This window comes from Typopeltis vanoorti, chromosome 7, assembly GCF_054136105.1.
Source record: "Typopeltis vanoorti isolate ZY-2024b chromosome 7, IOZ_Tvanoo_1.0, whole genome shotgun sequence".
NCBI lineage: Eukaryota > Metazoa > Arthropoda > Arachnida > Uropygi > Thelyphonidae > Typopeltis > Typopeltis vanoorti.
The window spans coordinates 55,251,081-55,270,737 of record NC_143555.1 but is presented as its reverse complement, the minus strand read 5'-3'; the positions used below and the strand labels follow the sequence as shown (position 1 = coordinate 55,270,737).

Genomic DNA, 19,657 nt, shown 5'->3' with positions numbered 1-19,657 from the left:
CACTCCTGCTTGTGCTCTTTGGTCTCTGTCGACTCCACTGTATATCACATTAAAATTTTCAGTTCTCATAGTTCCTTTTAATTTCTTTTTTGTTTCAGTGATTACTGCTATTTTAAAATTTCTTTCATTTGATAACTGGTCTAATTCTATTTCTTTATATGCTATTCCTCTTACATTCCAGTTTGCTATGTGTATTATATTTTGTCGTTTCCATTTTCGTTTTCCCTTTTCCATTCCAGGGTCGTTTCCCATAGATTCAATCCGATTATCTTTTTCTGTCAGCTTACAAGTAGGATTATGTTCTCCATGTCAGGGGACTAGCCTGACGATGGAATAGTTCAGTGGTACGGCTGCTACCTTAAGGCTTCTGAACTAGCCTTCTTCCGAATTTAAACCCATAGGAGGAATAGGGTATACTGGAGGGGAAAGAGTAGATTATAGAAGAAATATAGTAAGATTTATAGAGAGGGCATAGTTGTAAGGCCAGAAATGAAAAGACCCCATGGTCCTCGAGTACTCTAATAGCATAAGGGTCATAAAGTAAGAAGAGTTGGCTGATAAGGCCTTATAGGAAAGATTAAAGTAAGTGGATCTTCCTCAAAGTAGAAGGAGGAGAGGATAGATCCAGCTAGGGGTCCATGGGAGTGCCACTTCCCTTACAATCAAGATGATTGCCCCTTATGGCCCCTTAATCAAGATGATTGCCCCTTAGAATTTGATAATCAATTTAATTTGTGTAGCTTCATTAATTGGATTTAATAAATGTTTGATTCTATAAATGTATGTGTATCTGATCATGTTGATTGACTCTGACCCTTCATAAAAATCGAACCTGAGTACGTGTGTGTGTGCGGGAATACCCCACGTGAAAGTAAGGTCACGACTGCAGACAAGAATAAGATTATGCCAGAGATTCCAAGTTCTACGAATTTAATTATACTGCTAGTAACACCTGAGATTCCATAGTTAACCTAAAGGTAGTGTCTATTCCTAACTTTAAGGCTCAAGCTGGTGCAGTAAAAATTAAATTTGTTTGAGTAATAAGGATAACATATAGGATTCAGGAACGGATAATTTTCTGGTGGCCCTAAAGGTTAAGCTATGTAAGAAAATCATAAAAGAAACGCGATATAAGGTTTAGTTTGTTATTACTAATGTGGAACGCATAACAACAACGCAAGTCTATTCAACATAGAGACATACACGATAGAATTGATATTTGCAATGCTAGTAATAATAAAATAATAATAGAAGGAGACACACAATTTATAACAAAGGCACAACAGCAGACCCCACTTTTTTAACAGTATTTTTCTTCAGGAAATATGATTTCAAAAAAACAAAATGTCCACTGAATGATTACTTAATCTTGTTCTTATTCTAGATACAAAATTGCCTAAAATAGAAAATACTCTCTAACTGGCAAATGAACTTGGTTTTGTCGTTTCCAGGACATCGAATAATAAATGTAAATTCTTTGTTCTTTTATTGGTTGCCTCAAATACTGAAAATTTAGTCTTCAGTGTCTTCGGATTTGATATAATTTTTCAGGTTCCTCAAAAAACCTATGAATTGATTTTTCCATGGCTTCTTTTAGAGCATTAACAGTTTCTCTGTCTCCAATATATTCATCATCAGAATCTGTTTCCATGCAAGAATTTGGATGCATCCTAGACGATATTTTTCTAGATAAATTAATAATATATAATTTTGAAGCTAGTGGAATACACTAGATTTCTTTGTTGAAATGTTTTGTGGATTCTGAAATATAGCAAAAGGATTACCAATCCAAGTTGTCTTCTATCTTGAGTTTGTACTTCTAAAGCATTTAATAATTTGGAACTAATTTCAGTCTTTAAATTTTTTAGTTCATTTAATAGAAATTCAAATATGCCTTCACTTGCTAATAAATTGGCATCTCGCAGCCCTAAGGCTTCAGTAGCTAGACATACTGGTTCCAAGACTTTACGAAGCTGCATGATTTTAGGATATTGAGCTTAATTCCACATATGACAAGCACCAATATCATTAAAACAACACCTTTTTTTAATGTTAATAAATCTTTCAATCATGGACTCTAATCTATTCCATCTCATTTGGCAGTAAAGAATCAGACTTAATTCCTTTCCTTTTTATTCTTTTACATAATTCTAAAGAATGCTATCCCCTATGGGAGATTTTCTAAAAAATTTGCAAATTTTTCTAATTTGAGAAATTGACTGTTTGTAATCGTCAGTCAACATAGGGAATCCACAGTTGTTATCTAGATCAAGAGAATTTAAAAAATTCTCACCAAAGCCATCTTCACACTGTCATTTTTCGATTCCTCACTTGTAACATCCACATCGGTTTCAAGTCAAAATGTTAGTGTTTTTAATTAAATAATTAATATTTACATATTAATTCTATAAAACTGTTTTTTTAATTTAAAAACCGGTTTTTGAATTTTAAAAATTTATCAAAAAAAAAAAAAAAAACAGATTTTAAAAACTGACAAACCCTAGGCCAAAGCACATTTAAAATAATACTAGTGCCCAGCAAGCATTAGCATGCTAAATATCACTGTTATCCATACTCCCAGCAAACAAGAATTTTTGTGGAAGGAAGGATAAAAAAATTCACCTGAAGTAAAAGAATCCATAAACAACCTTTTTTTTGACTAAGATGGAAATATGCTGATGTTACGGTATTAATAGTGTTACAGTCAATAACAAAATATTTAAATGCTATTTGTTTCAATAAGGAAATACTATGAATAGGCATATTTAAATAAATAATAATACCAAAATACCATTAAACCAACCCCCAACTCAACATCGCCAGAGTTCAAGATCAGTACTATCAACATAAGAAGCCTGAATGACAAAGAAATGGAACTAGTTGAGGAATTGGATTCCTCGGGGTGACTGAAACAAAAAAAAGGCAAAAACTGGTGAGATCTTTCTGAGCAATAAATACAAAATGTTATATTCAGACAATGACAATCAAGGAAAAGAAGGAGTAGCCATAGTATTCAACACTAAATACGAGGCTAATCTTCTTGAATGGCAGGTAGTCTCGAGTAGAGTGATGTGGGCAAATATCAGAATGGGGAGCTGAACAATGACTTATTTGTGCCTATGGTCCCACAGAAGGTTCTACTAAGTAGAAGTGGAGGGATTTTTAAGGCTTTAGAGAAAGCAACTGAAACAAAGAAAAACAAAAAGTCGGTTCCTTGTTGGGGATCTAAATAGCAGAGTAGGAAATGATTGTCAGACATACAAAAATATTTTGGGAAAATTTGGAGAAAAGAGCAAAGCTAAAATTAATGGCAAATATTTGTTGGATTTCTCTCAGGACATGGACTGGTTATTACTAACACCATGTTCCAACATAAAAATGTGCACAAATTCACATGGAGAGAAGAGGCTAGGAATAAGAAAAGTCTCATTGACTAGGTTATTGTTGATAGTGATGTTTTCTCCCTGGTACAGGACACCAGAGTGTACCAGAGGATTTGAAATTGGAAGTGATCACTATTTAGTCTTGTGCAGAATAAAATTGAATTTCTTATTGAAAAGAATAACATGTAAGAAAGTTTTAAAGCGAATAAAAGTTGAGCAGCTCTCAGATGTGAACTGTAGACTAAAATACACAAAGATTATTGAAAAGAAAATGAAAGAGTTTGAGAACAGGAATCAAACCTTGAAGATTCAGTGGCAAACTCTGAAGAAAACATTGATTGATTCTGCCAGAGAGGCATGTGGTGAGGTTGTGTGCAAGGATAAAAAAATCAGAACTCCCTGGTGGACGCAGGAAGTTAAAGAGGCAGTGAAGGAAAAGAAGAAAGCATATTGTTGGATTCTGAATGAAGAGAAATTTAAATTATTAATACTCTCTTCAGAATCCAACATAATCCACCATGGCAAAGGCTACATTTGTAAATCTTATTTAATGTAAATCACTTATTTATAAATTAATATTCATATAACTACCTATAAGCTGATTTAATATTTAATTATTTAATCAAGTATGTGTACTAATAAAGAAAAAACTGTATTAAAATATTATTAAGTTATTTTATTTATTGCTATGTTAATATTATAGGAGTTTGTATTTAACATTTAAGTGTGTATTAATTGAAATGTAAATATTCCTTATTTGTTCCTGTTTGTAGAGGTATAACGTTATGCACTGCCTCAATTTTATTATATTTTGTTTTGTTGTCATGGAAACGTATGTTAGATAGCTTGCACGAGTTTGGAACAGAGCGTGAGGGAGAATGTTGAAAGTTTACTGGAAAGGATTTTAGTTAAAGAGAGCACGAGAAAAATTTAGGCGGGAAGAAGGGATATATAAGTTAGGAATGCTGAAAAAAGAGAAGATATTCTAATTCGCCATTCAGAGGAAGGAAAGAAAAAAAGGAGATTAATTCGGGGAATCAGATTGCGATATTAGCGAGTCGGCGAGTCACTCAAGTAACTAATTAAAGTCTGTTAGTCGTGGAGCGGGTTAGCTTAGTTGCAGAATAATAAATAAAGCAACGGAAGATAGCTAAGTGACTACTGAATGACAAGCTGTACTTTAGTTGAGATTTAATTTCAGGGCCGACTTTTCAAGGACACACGGAAACTTGAAGCATAGCATGGAGTAACTAGAGAATAATTAGAGGCAACAAGGTTGAGTTTAACGATAGCTGTGTTAAGAATTATAGTGGCTTATAGATTAATTGAATGCCAGAGGAATAGGCAACTGGGCATGAAAACTTCACGTTAAGGAATTATTGTGTGTCACCTTAGTTCATGAGTGATTAGTAGAATACTGAATTGGTCAAGTAATGTCTAAGATAGTACAAGTGTTTTACTTCATGCAAGAACATTTAACCATGTGAATTGTGACCGTTAATTAATTCAGTTATTACTAGGAAGATTTGTTTTAATGAGTTCCATTAATTCTTTAAAGTGTATAAAGGTATAAAAAGCGTTTGTATATAAGTAGATGAAGAAGGAAGATTACCGGTAAGAATATTCCAACCATTGATATTCCTATGCAGAGATATGTGTGTGTTTCTTCCTAAAATATCCCTATAATAACAGTAACATTTTTGCGGAGATTAGCTGAAGTGTGGATTTAAAAGTGTATAATTGTGAAAAAGTGTTGCCGCCATTATATTGTATTTGAAACTTAAGTAACTGTGAGATATTTGTGTAAGTGGTTACCAAGGAACTTTATGACTTTGAGCTTTACCAAGTGTTTAATTGAATTTTGTGAAGGCTGTGTTTCGGACAACAGATTTACCATTGCTTAAAATTATATGACTGTATTATCAGAAGAGCTAAAATGTTTATAATATCTCATTTAGTGATTTGAACTTAAGTGTATAATTGTGATCCTAAATTAAATGTTTGTTTTTGTTAATCTAAAGTTGTATTTTACCTGAATCTCTTTTACTGCACCATCCATAAAAATATTCGAACCAAAGCGGGAGAGATAAGTAAGTTAAATAAACTTGGCCCGTAAACATAATAACAACATATAAAGGAGAAATAGATGAGAGTTGGTTTTTCTTCAATTCTTGAACTAATTCAGATATAGAGTGGCACAGTCTATAAATATAAATTTTCTGTATATTTGGATTAGAAATCAACTAGCAACCTATCAATTGTTTATCCTAAGAACATCGTAATAACTAAATATCGGATCCAAAGTATAGGTTAAGACGAAGTAGGATCCAACAATATCAAAAGTTCTTGTTTGTGGCAAAATGTCTTGTTTGTGGCAAAATAAATATCAAGAAGGTGCCAAGATATTCTGGAGAAGAAGTTGTTGAAGAAGTTCAGAAATGAAGGAAAGAGTGCTTTAAAATGAATTACAGATGATAAAGGTGACAGGAAAACCCTTTCTTTCATGCTTACACAGTGATCAGAATACATTATGGAAAATTATGCTCTAACACTACCGTGTTTGAGCAAAACTTTAGTTTAATATAAACCAAAATGAACACTCGACGTTATGACCTTCATATCGAGGTCATCATCTTGTGCATACACATATATACAAAGAAAGAAACTGCACTACAATCGACATGGTTTGCTAAAGTTACTGACCAACCATTACAACAATAATTGGCCTGACCTCTAGTGAAAAAAAAAAAAATCTTTACTACATCAAAGCTAGGGTCTTATTATTATTATCTATTAGGCTACAAAATTAAATTGGGCTGGAGAGTAACATGTTTATATATATATATATATATACAGGGTGTCCCAAAATTCACGCAAGATTTAAATTTAGCGCCATTTGTGCGGTAAAGTGTTGCCAACAAGAAAAAAAAAAAGACAGCGTGACAGCTGACAGTTCAGGGTTATTAAAAATGACCACACACAGCGAAGAGAGTTCGTTGAATGGATTATGGAACGACAACAAGTGGATGCTTATTTTTCGAACAAAATCATCTTCAGCGATGAGGCTCGTTTTCATCTTGATGGCTTCGTTAATCGACAAAATTGTCGCATTTAGGGTTCAGAAAATCCACGAGTGATTGTTGAGAAACAAATGCATCCACAACGTGTCACTGTTTGGTGCGGATTTTGGGCTGGAGGCATCATCGGTCCATTCGTCTTCGAAAATGCGGCTGGTAAAGCAATAACAGTTAATGGTGCTCGCTATCGCGACATGATAATCCAGTTTTTTGTGCCTAAATTGCAAGATATGGATGTGGACGACATGTGGTTTCAACAAGACGGTGCCACATGCCATACAGCCCGAGAAACAATTCAATTACTGCATGAGTCATTTCCTGGTCGTGTAATTTCCCGTTTTGGTGATCAGAATTGGCCGCCCAGATTATGACTTAATGCCGTTGGACTTTTTTCTTTGGTTTTTTTTTGAAATCTAAGGTTTATGCCAACAACCCCCACGACCACCCACGCCTTGAAGGAGGAAATTGAGCACTGTATCAACGAAATTCAGCCACATTTATGCAAAACGGTCATGGAAAATTTCGACAAAAGAGTGCGTATGTGCCAGTAAAGCCGTGGAGGCCATTTACCCGATATACTATTCCATGCATAACCCTATACTGTATACTTTATGAATCAATAAGAAATTACAATTTTTAATTAAAAACCTGTGTTTTCTATCAAAATTACTTCTTGCGTGAATTTTGGGACACCCTGTATATATATATATATATATGTAAAAAACTATGTGATTATACATATAAATTTCAACCAGTTGGTATGGAATAAAGAGCTCTTTACATCATAGAAAAACCTGGTATGAAAGAAAATTTAAAGAAATATGTGAAATTCTGATTAATCACCCTAATCTCAACAATAATGGTAGCATAAAACTTAAAAGAATTTGGATGGCACATATTCAGTTTACTTAGTTTCCAGCATACTTTAGGACATTAAGCAATTTTCAGCTTTTATTGGAAACATTTCCATACCGATTGGTTGAAATTCATATGTATAATCACAGTTTCATATACCGAGTGATTATAAATAACATCAAGTGTTCAGAGCCCTGTAGCTTGTAATGTATTGGACGAAACACACCAATATTCGGTACACGTACACAGTAGAACATGGGGATTCGATTTAACAAAAAAAAAAAAAAAAAAAAATAGTACCAAAAGTCGCCAACAGGGAAATTTTGGTGCTGTTTACCAAGTAAAATGCATTAATTTAAATTATCACGTTTCTTGTGAGCGATCATGCAATAAAAGGAAAGCCTGTGAGATTTCTTATCATTCGTAGATGAACTGCTTTTCGATGCCTCTTACCTTACATGAGCATGCTTTGTTAGTCAAACTCTATTATCAGCAGAACAATAATGCCAGTGGTTGTCTTCGTGATTTTCGGCGTATTAAAAATTTATGAAAAGGACCAATTAGCGTAACAAACTTACGAAAACTGATTCGGCGATTTGAAACTACTGGAACTCTAGCAGTGCAGGTAGGCAGGAGATGCAAACCAATCAATCACCAACAAGTTGAACAAGTTGCAACTGCTATTGTGGAACAGGAGATGACGAATGTGCAGGGTTCCAGCAGTGAATGAGCAATATCCCGGCAAAACGGATATCGCATACACAACGGTGTGGAAAATCCTACATCAGATGTTGAGGTTTTACCCCTATAAAATCAGTCATGTTCAAGAATTGTGCCCTGGTGATGCGACCACACGAATCGACTTAACTTTGAGATTCTTAGTGCGCATGGAAGTGGATGATGCATGGCCGTGGCAGATTTTATGGAGTGACGAAGCACACTTTTATTTGAACGCCGATATTAACACACGCAATTGTCGCATTTGGGCTGCAACTAATCCACACGTGTGTCTGCAGATGCCTATCCACTCGCCCAAAGTCACAGTGTGGTACAGATTTACGGCATCTTTTATTATCGGTCCATACTTTTACAAGGAAAATCGCCAAAATGGACCAGTGACCTGTTCCATCAATACTAACAGGTATGCCAATATGCTACAGAACTTTGTGGTTCCACAACTGCAGCAAAGAGGATGTCTCGATTTGACCATCTTCATGCAGGATGGTGCACCACCCCACATCGAACTTCAGGTACAGCGTGTTTTGCAACAACATTTCTCTGACAGAAGAATCATTGGTCGTGAATTTCCCATGCCATGGCCACCGAGATCGCCTGATCTCAATCCTTGTGACTTTTGGCTGTGGGGATTTCTTAAAAGCAGAGTGTATCAAGGACATGTACCCGATATTCCAACATTAAAAGATCGAATAATGTTACATGTGAGACAAATCAATTCCGATATGTTGCGAGCTACTGTGGAAAATGTCATGCACCGTATGCAGTTCCTGGAACATCAGAATGATGGTCATATTAAACCTCATTTGTAATTAACAATAAACATCACGAAATTGAGGTGTGATGTCTCTCATTTGCTATTTAGTCATTTATTGATAATACCTACTAAAATTAATTTGGCAGTGCCAAAATTTCCCCTGTTGGCGATTTTTGGTACTATTTTTTTTTTGTTAAATCGAATCCCCATGTTCCACTGTGTATGTCTACCGAATATTGGTGGACGACCAATACATTACTTGCGAGAGGGCTCTGAACACTTGACGTTATTTTATAATCACATGGTATATGTATATACCAGGTGATCCCTGACACCGGCACCCAACCCCCCTGTGTTCCGGAATAGTAGGCCGGTTCTCCTTGAATTCTGATGACTTGAATTTTGAAGACTCGACACTCAGGGGCTGTCGAGTCTTCAAAAGGGGGCTCTTCCCCCTTGGTGCCTACGGAGCCCCCCCCCGGGTTCTGAACTGGTAGGCCGGTTCTCTTGAATTTGAATAAATTGAATTTAGAAGATTCGACACTCAGGGTAGCCCCTGAGTTTCAAAACGTTTCAAATAACTTGACAAAAACTTTACATGAAAACATCATTAAATAAACGTTACAGCCTACATCCGTTGGAAGCCGACGTCATATCTGTTTCCAATTTCAGCTTATCATTTTATAGTATAGAGTAGATATATATATAAAAACATGTTGCTCTCCAGCCCAATTTAATTTTGTAACCTAATAAGACTCTAGCTTTGATGTTGTAAAGGTTTTTTTTTTTTTTTCACCAGAGGTCAGGCCAATAATTGTTGTAACGGTAGGTCAGTAACTTTAGCAAACAATGTAGATTGTGGTGCAGCTTCTTTCTTTGTATATATATATGTGTGTATGATCAAGATAATGACCTTGATATGAAGGTCGAAACGTCAAGTGTTCATTTTGGTTTACATTAAACAAAAGTTTTGCTCTAATTCTCCATAATTTTTGATAATGTGACATGAAAACAGGAAAAAAAGATATTCTTGAAGTATGGAGTAATTACTTCAAAAAATTGCTAAATGAAACAAGCAGTGATGACAGTAGAGTGGTAAAAAACACTGACCAGGCATGAAACAAGTCCTCAAAAGCCTGAAATGTGGAAAGACAGCAGGAGTAGATGATATTCGACCAGAAATGCTCAAGTATGGAGGTATAAGTCACACAGTGGCTGCACTGCATAGTTCAGAAGACCTGGACAGAGGGAAGAATTCCAGATGACTCGAGTAGAGCTCTCATAGTACCCATATATAAAAAGGGAAATAAAACTGAATGAGAGAATTACAGTGGCATTTCATTACTGAGTGTTCCTGGTAAGATATATGCAAGTATACTTGAGAAACGGTTGAGAAGGACTGTGGAAGAGAATCCAGCTTGGTGAAGAATGTGGATTCAGGCCAAATAGAGGCTGTCAAGATCAGATTTTAATTTTCGACAGATAGTTGAGAAATCATGGGAATATAACAAAGATCTATATTTAAGTTTTGTAGATCGGAAAAAGGCATATAACAAGGTGCAAAGAGAGAAGCTATTCCAAATGCTACAGTTATATGGTGTCAATGGGACATTATATCAACAATACTTAATCTTTATTTGAGTCATAAGTCAGCAGTTAGAATTGAAGTAAGTACAGGCAGATGGTTTAATGTTAAATCTGGTGTCAGACAAGGATGTACATTATCCCCTCTCTTATTCATTATCTATATGGATCACATTATGAAGGAAAGTGGTATTAAACCTGATATCAAAATTGGAGGTGTTAATGTTATACTTCTAAATAAATCCTCTACAAGTCTGCAAGATTCCCTGACTAAATTGAATAACTGTTGTAATAGATATGGTATGAAGGCCAGCATTAAAAAGACAAAGACAATGAAAACAGGCAGAAATATTGAAAATATCAACTGCATTGTGAAAGGAGAACTTATAGAATTAAAAGATTTCAGCTACTTTGGCATGATTTTTGGTGATGGTAAATTAAATATGAAAATAGACAACAGAATCAACAAAGCTGGTATGGTAGGAAGTCAACTGAATAAATTTATATGGAATAAGAGAGAAATTAGTCAAAAGACTAAATTAGCTGTATACAAGACAGTGTTCAAACTAATTTTAACTTATGGATCTGAGAGCTGGGTTAGAAGTAAAACACTTGACCAAAGACTAGAGACCACAGATATGAGAGTCTTGAGAAAGATTAGGGACATGAACAGATGGCATCAATGGCAATATCATATTAAAAAAATGAGGATATTAGGAAAGAACTTGACATTGTCAGAATCCAGGAATGCATTAGCAGAAGTAATCTCAAGTCGTGTGGTCACACTTAAACAGAATGGGAAAGGAAAGATTAGCAAAACAAGTGTTCTCTGTCAGGTTAGCAGAAAAAAGACCCAGAGGAAGACCAAGATATAGATGGATTGGTACAATAAAAAGTGCACAGATGCTATCTTTGGGTTACGGCAGATGATGGGAAAAGTTTCGAGAGAAGCAACAGGAGCTACATCTGGTATTTATTGATTTGGAGAAAGCCTATGATAGAGTGCCAAGACAAGAAGTCTGGTGGTATCTGAGGGAGAAGAAGGTACCGAAGAAATATGTCAGGCTGGTGCAGGAGATGAACAGAAATGTGGAGACAAGAGTTCGAACCTGCCTGGGAAAGACAAAGTTTTCCAGTGACAGTTGGCTTGCATCAAGGGTCAGCATTAAGTCCATTCATGTTTAATATTGTGATGGAAGAGGTGACAGAGAAGGTGGGAGAAGACACGCCTTGGACTATGTTGTATGCAGATGACATCGTGCTGGGTGCAGAATCAAGAGAAGAAATGGCAGCGAAACTAGAAAGTTGGAGGAAAGTACCAGAAGAGAGAGGTATGAGACTGAGCAGAAGTAAGACAGAGTATATGTGTTGCAAAGTGGATGGCAGCCAGGAGACAGATCTGGAGCTGGAAGGAAATGTCATCAGGAAGGTCAGTGACTTTAGATACTTAGGTTCAACAGTGAAACAGGATGGTGAAGCTGAGAAGAAAGTGGGATGCAGGAACACTATGCGATAAGAGGGTGCCAATCATTCTAAAATGCAAAATCTACAGGACAGTAGTGACACCAGCTATGATGTATGCTATGGAAACTGTGGCCCTGAGGAAAAATAACACCACCAGGATGGAGGTAGTGAAGATGAGAATGTTTAGGTGGATGTGCGGTGTGACTAGAAAGGATCGTCTGAGAAATGACTATGTAAGGTGGAAAGGTGAAAGTTACGTACTTAGAAGCAAAGATACAGGAGGCAAGGTTGAGATGATTCAGTCATGTGATGAGGAAGGAAAACGAGTATGTGGGAAGAAAGGTCATGCAGATAGATTGTGCAGGGAAGGAGGAGGCACGGGCAGCCAAAGAAGAGATGGTGGAGGAGGACTTGAGGATGAAGAACTTGATTGCGGCTACAGCCAAAGAAGGAGGCTGTGGAGGAGATCACTACAAACAGCAACTGTACTTAAGTGGGACAAGCTGCAGAAGAAGATACAGTAAAAAGTGACTTAGAAGACAAAAAAATATAAGATCTGATAATATTGGAGTCTTGAAAGGTAACAGACTGATTTGGAGGAAAATTGTAGATAGGAAGTTAGTAATGATGTAAATTTTTCATTTATATACCCTCAAGGGGGTGTACAGGATATGATAGTACTAATCGTATCATGTACACCCTCCCTTGAGGGTATATATCATGAATTTGATGATGATGATGAATTAACACACATAAAATATTCTTCATTAGTATAATTTTTGCCTGAGTATCAAAGTGTGACATTCTTCAGTACAAGAATGTCAAAAGCTAATCAAACAATGACTGACAATTCCAAAATGTGCCAACTAAGTAGCTAATGTAAGATAACTAAAAAAAAGGTAATTAAATTTCCTAACTTATTAAAAAAAAAAATATATATATATATATATACATATACAATTAAATAAAGTAAAGTTAGGAAAGATTAGTTGATTGAAAAAGTACTATCTTCGACAAAGGGGATAGATGTAGACCATCAAATCTGTTTAAGTTAGGAGAGTCAAGTTTCACAGGTTTCTTTATAAACTGTTCCATGAGGAACCGACTTGTGAAGGACTTTTGTCTTGTTCCAATGAACTCCATTGTTTAGTGTTGATAGCATGTTCTACAAGTCCAGACTGAGCAGGTTCAAGGTACTGAATATAAGACATGTTCTTCTAGCCAAATAAAAGCAAATCTTCCTGTATGGCCAAAATAAGATAACTCAGAAGAGCAAGGAATTTGGTAGACACCTGGATAATTGAGATGTGCCAGCTTGTCCTTAGGAGAAGTGAGAAAGGTGGAGATTTTTCTGATGGGGCAAAAGGCAACAAAATATTCATTGGTTTTTTTAAAGTTTTTGCTATGCGTTTACTAATGACTTGCACATAAGGATAGGAATATGAGTTAGTTCTGTATTTGAAGAGGCAGAGATAGCAAAACTGTTCACAGCTCTTTTGATGAAAGAATTCTTATAACCATTAGATAAAAAAGTGTAAATAATATGCTTGTTAATGTCTACAAGCCACCCAAAGTTGAATGGTCTCAACAAGTCTTCCCCCTTTTGAATCACCCAACAATATATGAGGGAGATTGCAATAGCCACCATGAGTTATGGAAGTACGCCTAGAATGATGAATGCTGTATACCCCTCACCGACTGGGCTGAGACCTTCAATATTCACTTGATCTTTGAAGGTAAAGAGCTGGCACCTTCAATTCAGCAGTATGGAGAAGTATAATCTTGACCTCTGTTTTGTCACCTCTAATAACATAAATGAACCTCTACCTATTCAAAGAAGAGTTCTTAGTTACTTCCCTCACAGCTAACACCAGCCGGTCCTCCTTGATGTAGGAATAAAAATACCTCTTGTATGATCAGTTCCCTGCCCAAGATGGAATTTTTGAAGAGCCAATTGGGAAAAATATGCCACTGACCTTGACGAGTGTGTTCACTTCATATTTCCTGTATCCAATAACTACAACCGATTTGTAGGAGCTGTCATCTTTATTGCTAAAAAACATATCCACAGGGGCTATAGAAAAGAATATATCCCTGGATGGAATGAACTGAGTGAACAACTTTATGAGAAATTTCTGGAGAGCGGTGATTTGGAAATCGCAAACGATCTCCTTCACAAATTGGATGCAGCAAGACAACAACACTGGACTGAAACAACTGACAGACTGGACCTTAGGCACTCCAGTAGGAAGGCTTGGAGTGTATTACTGAAGCAAGGAGGCACAACAATGCTGATTACTAAAAAGATAGATGTTGCACCAAATCAAATTGCTAATCATATTATTAAAATCTTGAGATGCCAATGTGACAGAAATCATACCATCGAAGTTAAAAGAGAAGCCAGAGAATTAAAGGAAAACTACAAGATGAATCAGAATATGCAAGACCTTTCAGAGACAAGGAAATCAACAATGCACTAGCTGATACAAATATGGGAAAAGCCCTGGGTTCAACAGAGTTCACCCGGAATTTCTTATGCATGCTGGCAAAAACACCAAAAAATGGCTTGCCCATTTCTTCTCAGAAATAAAGAACACCACAGTGTTACCAAAAGAATTTAAGAAAGCTAAGATAATAGCTCTATCCAAACCTGGAAATTCAACTGATGCCCCACAAAACTATCAACCAATTGCATTACTAAGCTGCACATATAAGCTACTGGAAAGACTATTGTATAACGGCATAAGCAACACCATCTTTGAACATGTTTCGATTGAATAGGCAGGATTCAGGCCTAATCATAGTTGTTGTGACTAAGTTCTGGTGCTGATGCCATACACAGAAGCAAGCTTTCATCGAAATCTAAAAACTTCTGCAGTTTATAGATTTCAACTTGATCTAACTGCCGCATATGACAGTGTTTAAAGAGAGGGCATGCTGTACAAATTAAAGAAAGTACTACCGTGTTGAAAAACAATACAATTTGTCAATAACATGCTCAGCAATAAATATTTCCATGTTCTCCTTGGAGAAAATATTAGTAACCAGAAGAAACTTAATAAAGGTCTACCACAAGGCTCAGTATTAGCCCCTCTCTTATTTAGCTTTTATATAGCTGATATGCAAGATACAGTATCTAGAAAATTCTGCTATGCAGATGACAGCACTAGCCACCAGAAATAGAGAACTAAGATGGACAAAGGAAACCCTCACAAACAACCTTGCCTCAATGCATATTTACTTGAAGAAATGGGGACTACAACCAAGCCAAAGTAAAACTGAAGTGTCAACTTTCCAGCTCAATCATAAATTGACACAAGAAAAGTTTGACATCCTATTTGGAAATTCAGTCCTACATCGTAATAAATACCCTAAGCATCTAGGAGTTACACTCAACCGTATACCCTATCATATAAGAAACATGCTGAAAACACAGCTGGAAAAATAAAAACTAGAAATAGCATTATTCAGAAATTACGTGGCACTTCCTGGGGTACAGCAGCAAACAAATTACGAACATCTGCACACGGCCTGGTTTTTTCGGTGGCGGAATACTGTGCTCCAGTCTGGCTCAATAGCTGCCATACTAAACTAATTGACTGTCAGCTTAACACCACAATGTAACTTATATATGGAACCATAAAAACAACTCCTGTTTATAGGCTTCCAATGCTGAGTAATATAATACCACCAAATCTACGAAGATGTGACACTCTATTACGAGAATATGACAAAATACTCAAATTTTGAATCGCCTATACATAACGCCACATCAGAACTACAGCTTAACAGATTGAAATCAAGAAAGCCTCCTCTTCATGAAGCTAAACATCTGAGAATAACTAACTACAATACCAAAGATCAATGGAAACGAGTGTGGAGCATAAATACTAATGCCCAGCTCGAAATTTGGTTTGATAGGCACTGCCTCAACATTCCAGGCATGGAAGTGAGCCAAAAGACATGGATAAGGCTGAACAGGATTCGTACGGGCCATGGAAGATGCGCAAGCTTTCTGTACAAGTGGGAGAAAATTCCCTCATCAGAGTGCGACTGTGGACACCCGAACCAATCAATCCATCATATTTCCACTGAGTGCAGTCTTACCGTATATAAGAGTCAAAGAAGCGACTTCCTGGAGGAGACACCACCTGTTATAGAGTGGATTATAGAACTTGATCTTAACTTCTTGAGAAAGGCTTATATGCTGGTTAAACAATTAATACTTAAGGAATTGACAGCGTACACTAGAAATATAAATTAAATCAACTTTAATATATACTTTCCAATATTTCGGCAATGTCACGTTGCCATCTTCATGGGAACTTAAGATAAAGACACGTGCACGCAAGTACTACATTACAGCAAATGAGAAACGAAGCGAGGAAGCTACCGTTTTCCTAAAGTCCTGATGGTGCCCCTGCCGGGCTATATTAGGTGTTCTTGGCTTTTGGGCTGAAGTTCTTCTGATGAATGTTTCCCAAATTTGGGGCAGCCTCATGCATCCAAATTTGTTGAGGTTTGGCATGTTCCTAAGGGCTGAGGCTGATTCCATGACTAGTCTTTCATATTTGAACTTGCTGCAGTGTATTACTGTGGCTTTCTTCCACCTTATTCTGTGGTGAGCATCCAGAGCATGGTCTGCAAGCCCAGAGTGGCTGTACTGGTGAAATCGGATGTAGTCCTTGTGTTCTGAGATTCTGATATTTGCTGTCCTGCCTGTTTGACCAAAGTAGGACAATTTACAGCTGCAAGGGACCTGGTATACACCAGGTAGGTCTTTAGTGGAGCAGATAAGGGATGCCAATTTTCTATATGGTCTGTAACAAGAAGGCAAGTCATGTTTTTTCAGGAATTTGTTGATTTTTTCTGAAGTGCCTCGGATGTAGGGAATGGTGATAGATTTAGAGTAATCTTTTTGTGAAGGGGGGACGTGGGTTGTGGATAACTGGTTTTAGTATTTTTTGGATTTTTTTTTTTTTTGGGGGGGGGATGTGGCCATTGGCTAAGAAAGTGTTAAGGATGTGATTTAGTTCAGTGGTTAGGGCTTGATCATTTGAACAGATTAGTTTAGCCCTGTTGAATAGATGAATATTTAGCCAAAGCGCTCTAACACTATACTGGCAATACACCATCACACATAAAAAACTCAGCCCACTTCAAAGCCAGTATAGAAAACCTTACACTCCACCATAATGACATAATGGTCAGTTTTGATGTCTCCTGCTTATTCACAAATGTCCCACTCAAAGAAACCTTGAGCTAATCCAAGCTAAATTTCCTCCCGATATCTGTCCTATTTCAGTTCACAATGAACTCGGGCTATTTCGTTTGGCAAGGAAATTTCTACAAACAGATAGAGGGGACAGCCATGGGTTCACCACTTTCCCCACCCTTGTCCAACTTTTTTATGGAGATTTTTGAAGAGAAAGCCTTAAACTCTGCTCCACAAAAACCTACCATATAGCTTCGCTACGTTGATGATGTGTTCGCTATTTGGCCACATGGCTCTTGATACACTCCTCGCCTTCATAACGCACTTAAACAACCAACACCCCAGAATCAAGTTCACCCTGGAAAAAGAGGAAAACAATAGCCTCCCTTTCCTAGACACACTAGTCACCCCGCCAGCCTGATGGAATTTTGGGTTTCTCAGTTTATAGAAAACCCACCGATACAGGCAGATACATACACCAACCCCCCCCCCCCCCCCTCACAACAATATAGTTATTAAGACACTATTCAACAGGGCTAAACTAATCTCTTCAAATGACCAAGCCCTAACCACTGAACTAAATCGCATCCTTAACACTTTCTCAGCCAATGGCTACCCCCCCCCCAAAAGAAAAAAAAATACTAAAACAAGTTATCCACCACCCCCCCTTCACAAAAAAAGATTACTCTAAATCCATCACCATTCCCTACATCCGAGGCACCTCAGAAAAAATCAACAAAATCCTAAAAAAACATGACTTGATCTCTTGTTACAGACCATGTAGAAAATTGACATCCCTTATCTGCTCCACTAAAGACCAACCACATCCCCTAAACCTACCTGGTGTATACCAGGTCCCTTGCAGCTGTAAATTGTCCTACTTTTGGCCAAACAGGCAGGACAGCAAATATCAGAATCTCAGAACACAAGGACTACATCCGATTTCACCAGTACAGCCACTCTGGGCTTGCAGACCATGCTCTGGATGCTCACCACAGAATAAGGTGGAAGAAAGCCACAGTAATACACTGCAGCAAGTTCAAATATGAAAGACTATTCATGGAATCAGCCTCAGCCCTTAGGAACATGCCAAACCTCAACAAATTTGGATGCATGAGACTGCCCCAAATTTGGGAAACATTCATCAGAAGAACTTCAGCTCAAAGGCCAAGAACACCTAATACAGCCTGCCAGGGGGGGCACCATCAGGACTTTAGGAAAACAGTAGCTTCCTCGCTTCGTTTCTCATTTGCTGTAATGTACTACTTGTGTGCACGTCTTTATCTTAAGTTCCCATGAAGATGGCAACGTGACATTGCCGAAATATTGGAAAGTATATTTAAAGTTGATTTAATTTATATTTCTAGTACACTGTCAATTCCTTAAGTATTAATTATCTTGATCTTAACTTATACGTGCTTTGTCCAGTGAAAGTGTAAATGCCTATGTTTTACTTTAATTGTTTGTCATTTACATTTTCTATTTACCTTTTACATATTTCTACTGATTTATGTACATACACTTTTATAACTGTATGTAGATTGCCATAAGATAAATAATTCTTTCTGTAATAGTTCATCAAAAGAACATAAGGAATATGTCCAATGAACAAATATTTTAATAGTTCCAGCCTTTTGACTGGGATGGTGATGAGATTCAGCATGGATATAATGGCCTGTATGAGTCTTCTTCTGAAAAACTGAGAAATGTGGGCTACCATCTGGTTGGCAAAGAATTATAAGCTCTAAAAATGCTAACTGCTTATTTACTTCTTCTTCTAGGGTGAATTTTATTTTATTTTTAAAATAAGTTAGAAAATTTAATGACCTTTTTTTAGTTATCTCACATTAGCTACTTAGGTGATGCCTTTTTGAAATTGTCAGTCATTGTTCAATTAGTTTTTTACACTGAAGATACCTTTGATATTTAGGCAAAAATTATACTAATAAAGAATATTTTACATGAGTTTATTCTAGTATGATAATTTCTTTAAATGTTATACAGTGCAGAGTTTGAAATTGTTTTGTCATGTTTTAAATTACTGCCAATTGGAATCATTAAATATTCTTGTATGAGTATTGAAATATCTATCATATCTTTAAAAAAAAAAATAATAATAATAAATCAAGCCTTGAAACACACAAACCTACCAATAAGCTTGCCACAGTAAAATTTAATTATAACACATTGTGGATAAAATTACTGAGAACTATTACCAATTTCCTCCAAGTGATAAAAAATAAAGGCAAAATATATACCTTACAGAAAAGTCGTGGGTCTAATCGTGCTAGTTCTGGAGGAAGGTATTTTTTATACATTGAATACAACTCAGAAAACTGGGCACGTGATGGGTATCCTTGCTGCATAAGTTCCAACACTGAAGTCATTCCTACAAAGAATTAAAATGGATTAAAATTAATAATTAAAAAAGAAAAATAAAATAATACAAAAAAACAATAAATACAGAAATGATTATGTAAAGTAAATAAAAATCAGACTGATAATGATGTAGAGCAATATATCTGGATCAAGTTCCTTAAATTAGGGAAATGGCAGATTGTTACTGCATTCTTCACACTTCCCTAGC

General features: G+C 36.4%; 1 protein-coding gene across 1 annotated transcript in view; it reads right to left on the bottom strand.

Moving 5' to 3' along the window:
* The window catches only part of jar (Myosin heavy chain 95F jaguar), a 517,008-nt gene that overhangs the window by 225,635 nt on the left and 271,716 nt on the right, over positions 1–19,657 (bottom strand). Inside the window, exon 15 of the mRNA XM_090395608.1 lies at positions 19,329–19,459. Coding sequence (XP_090251734.1) covers positions 19,329–19,459 — 131 coding nt within the window. The remainder of the gene's footprint in view (positions 1–19,328; positions 19,460–19,657) is intronic.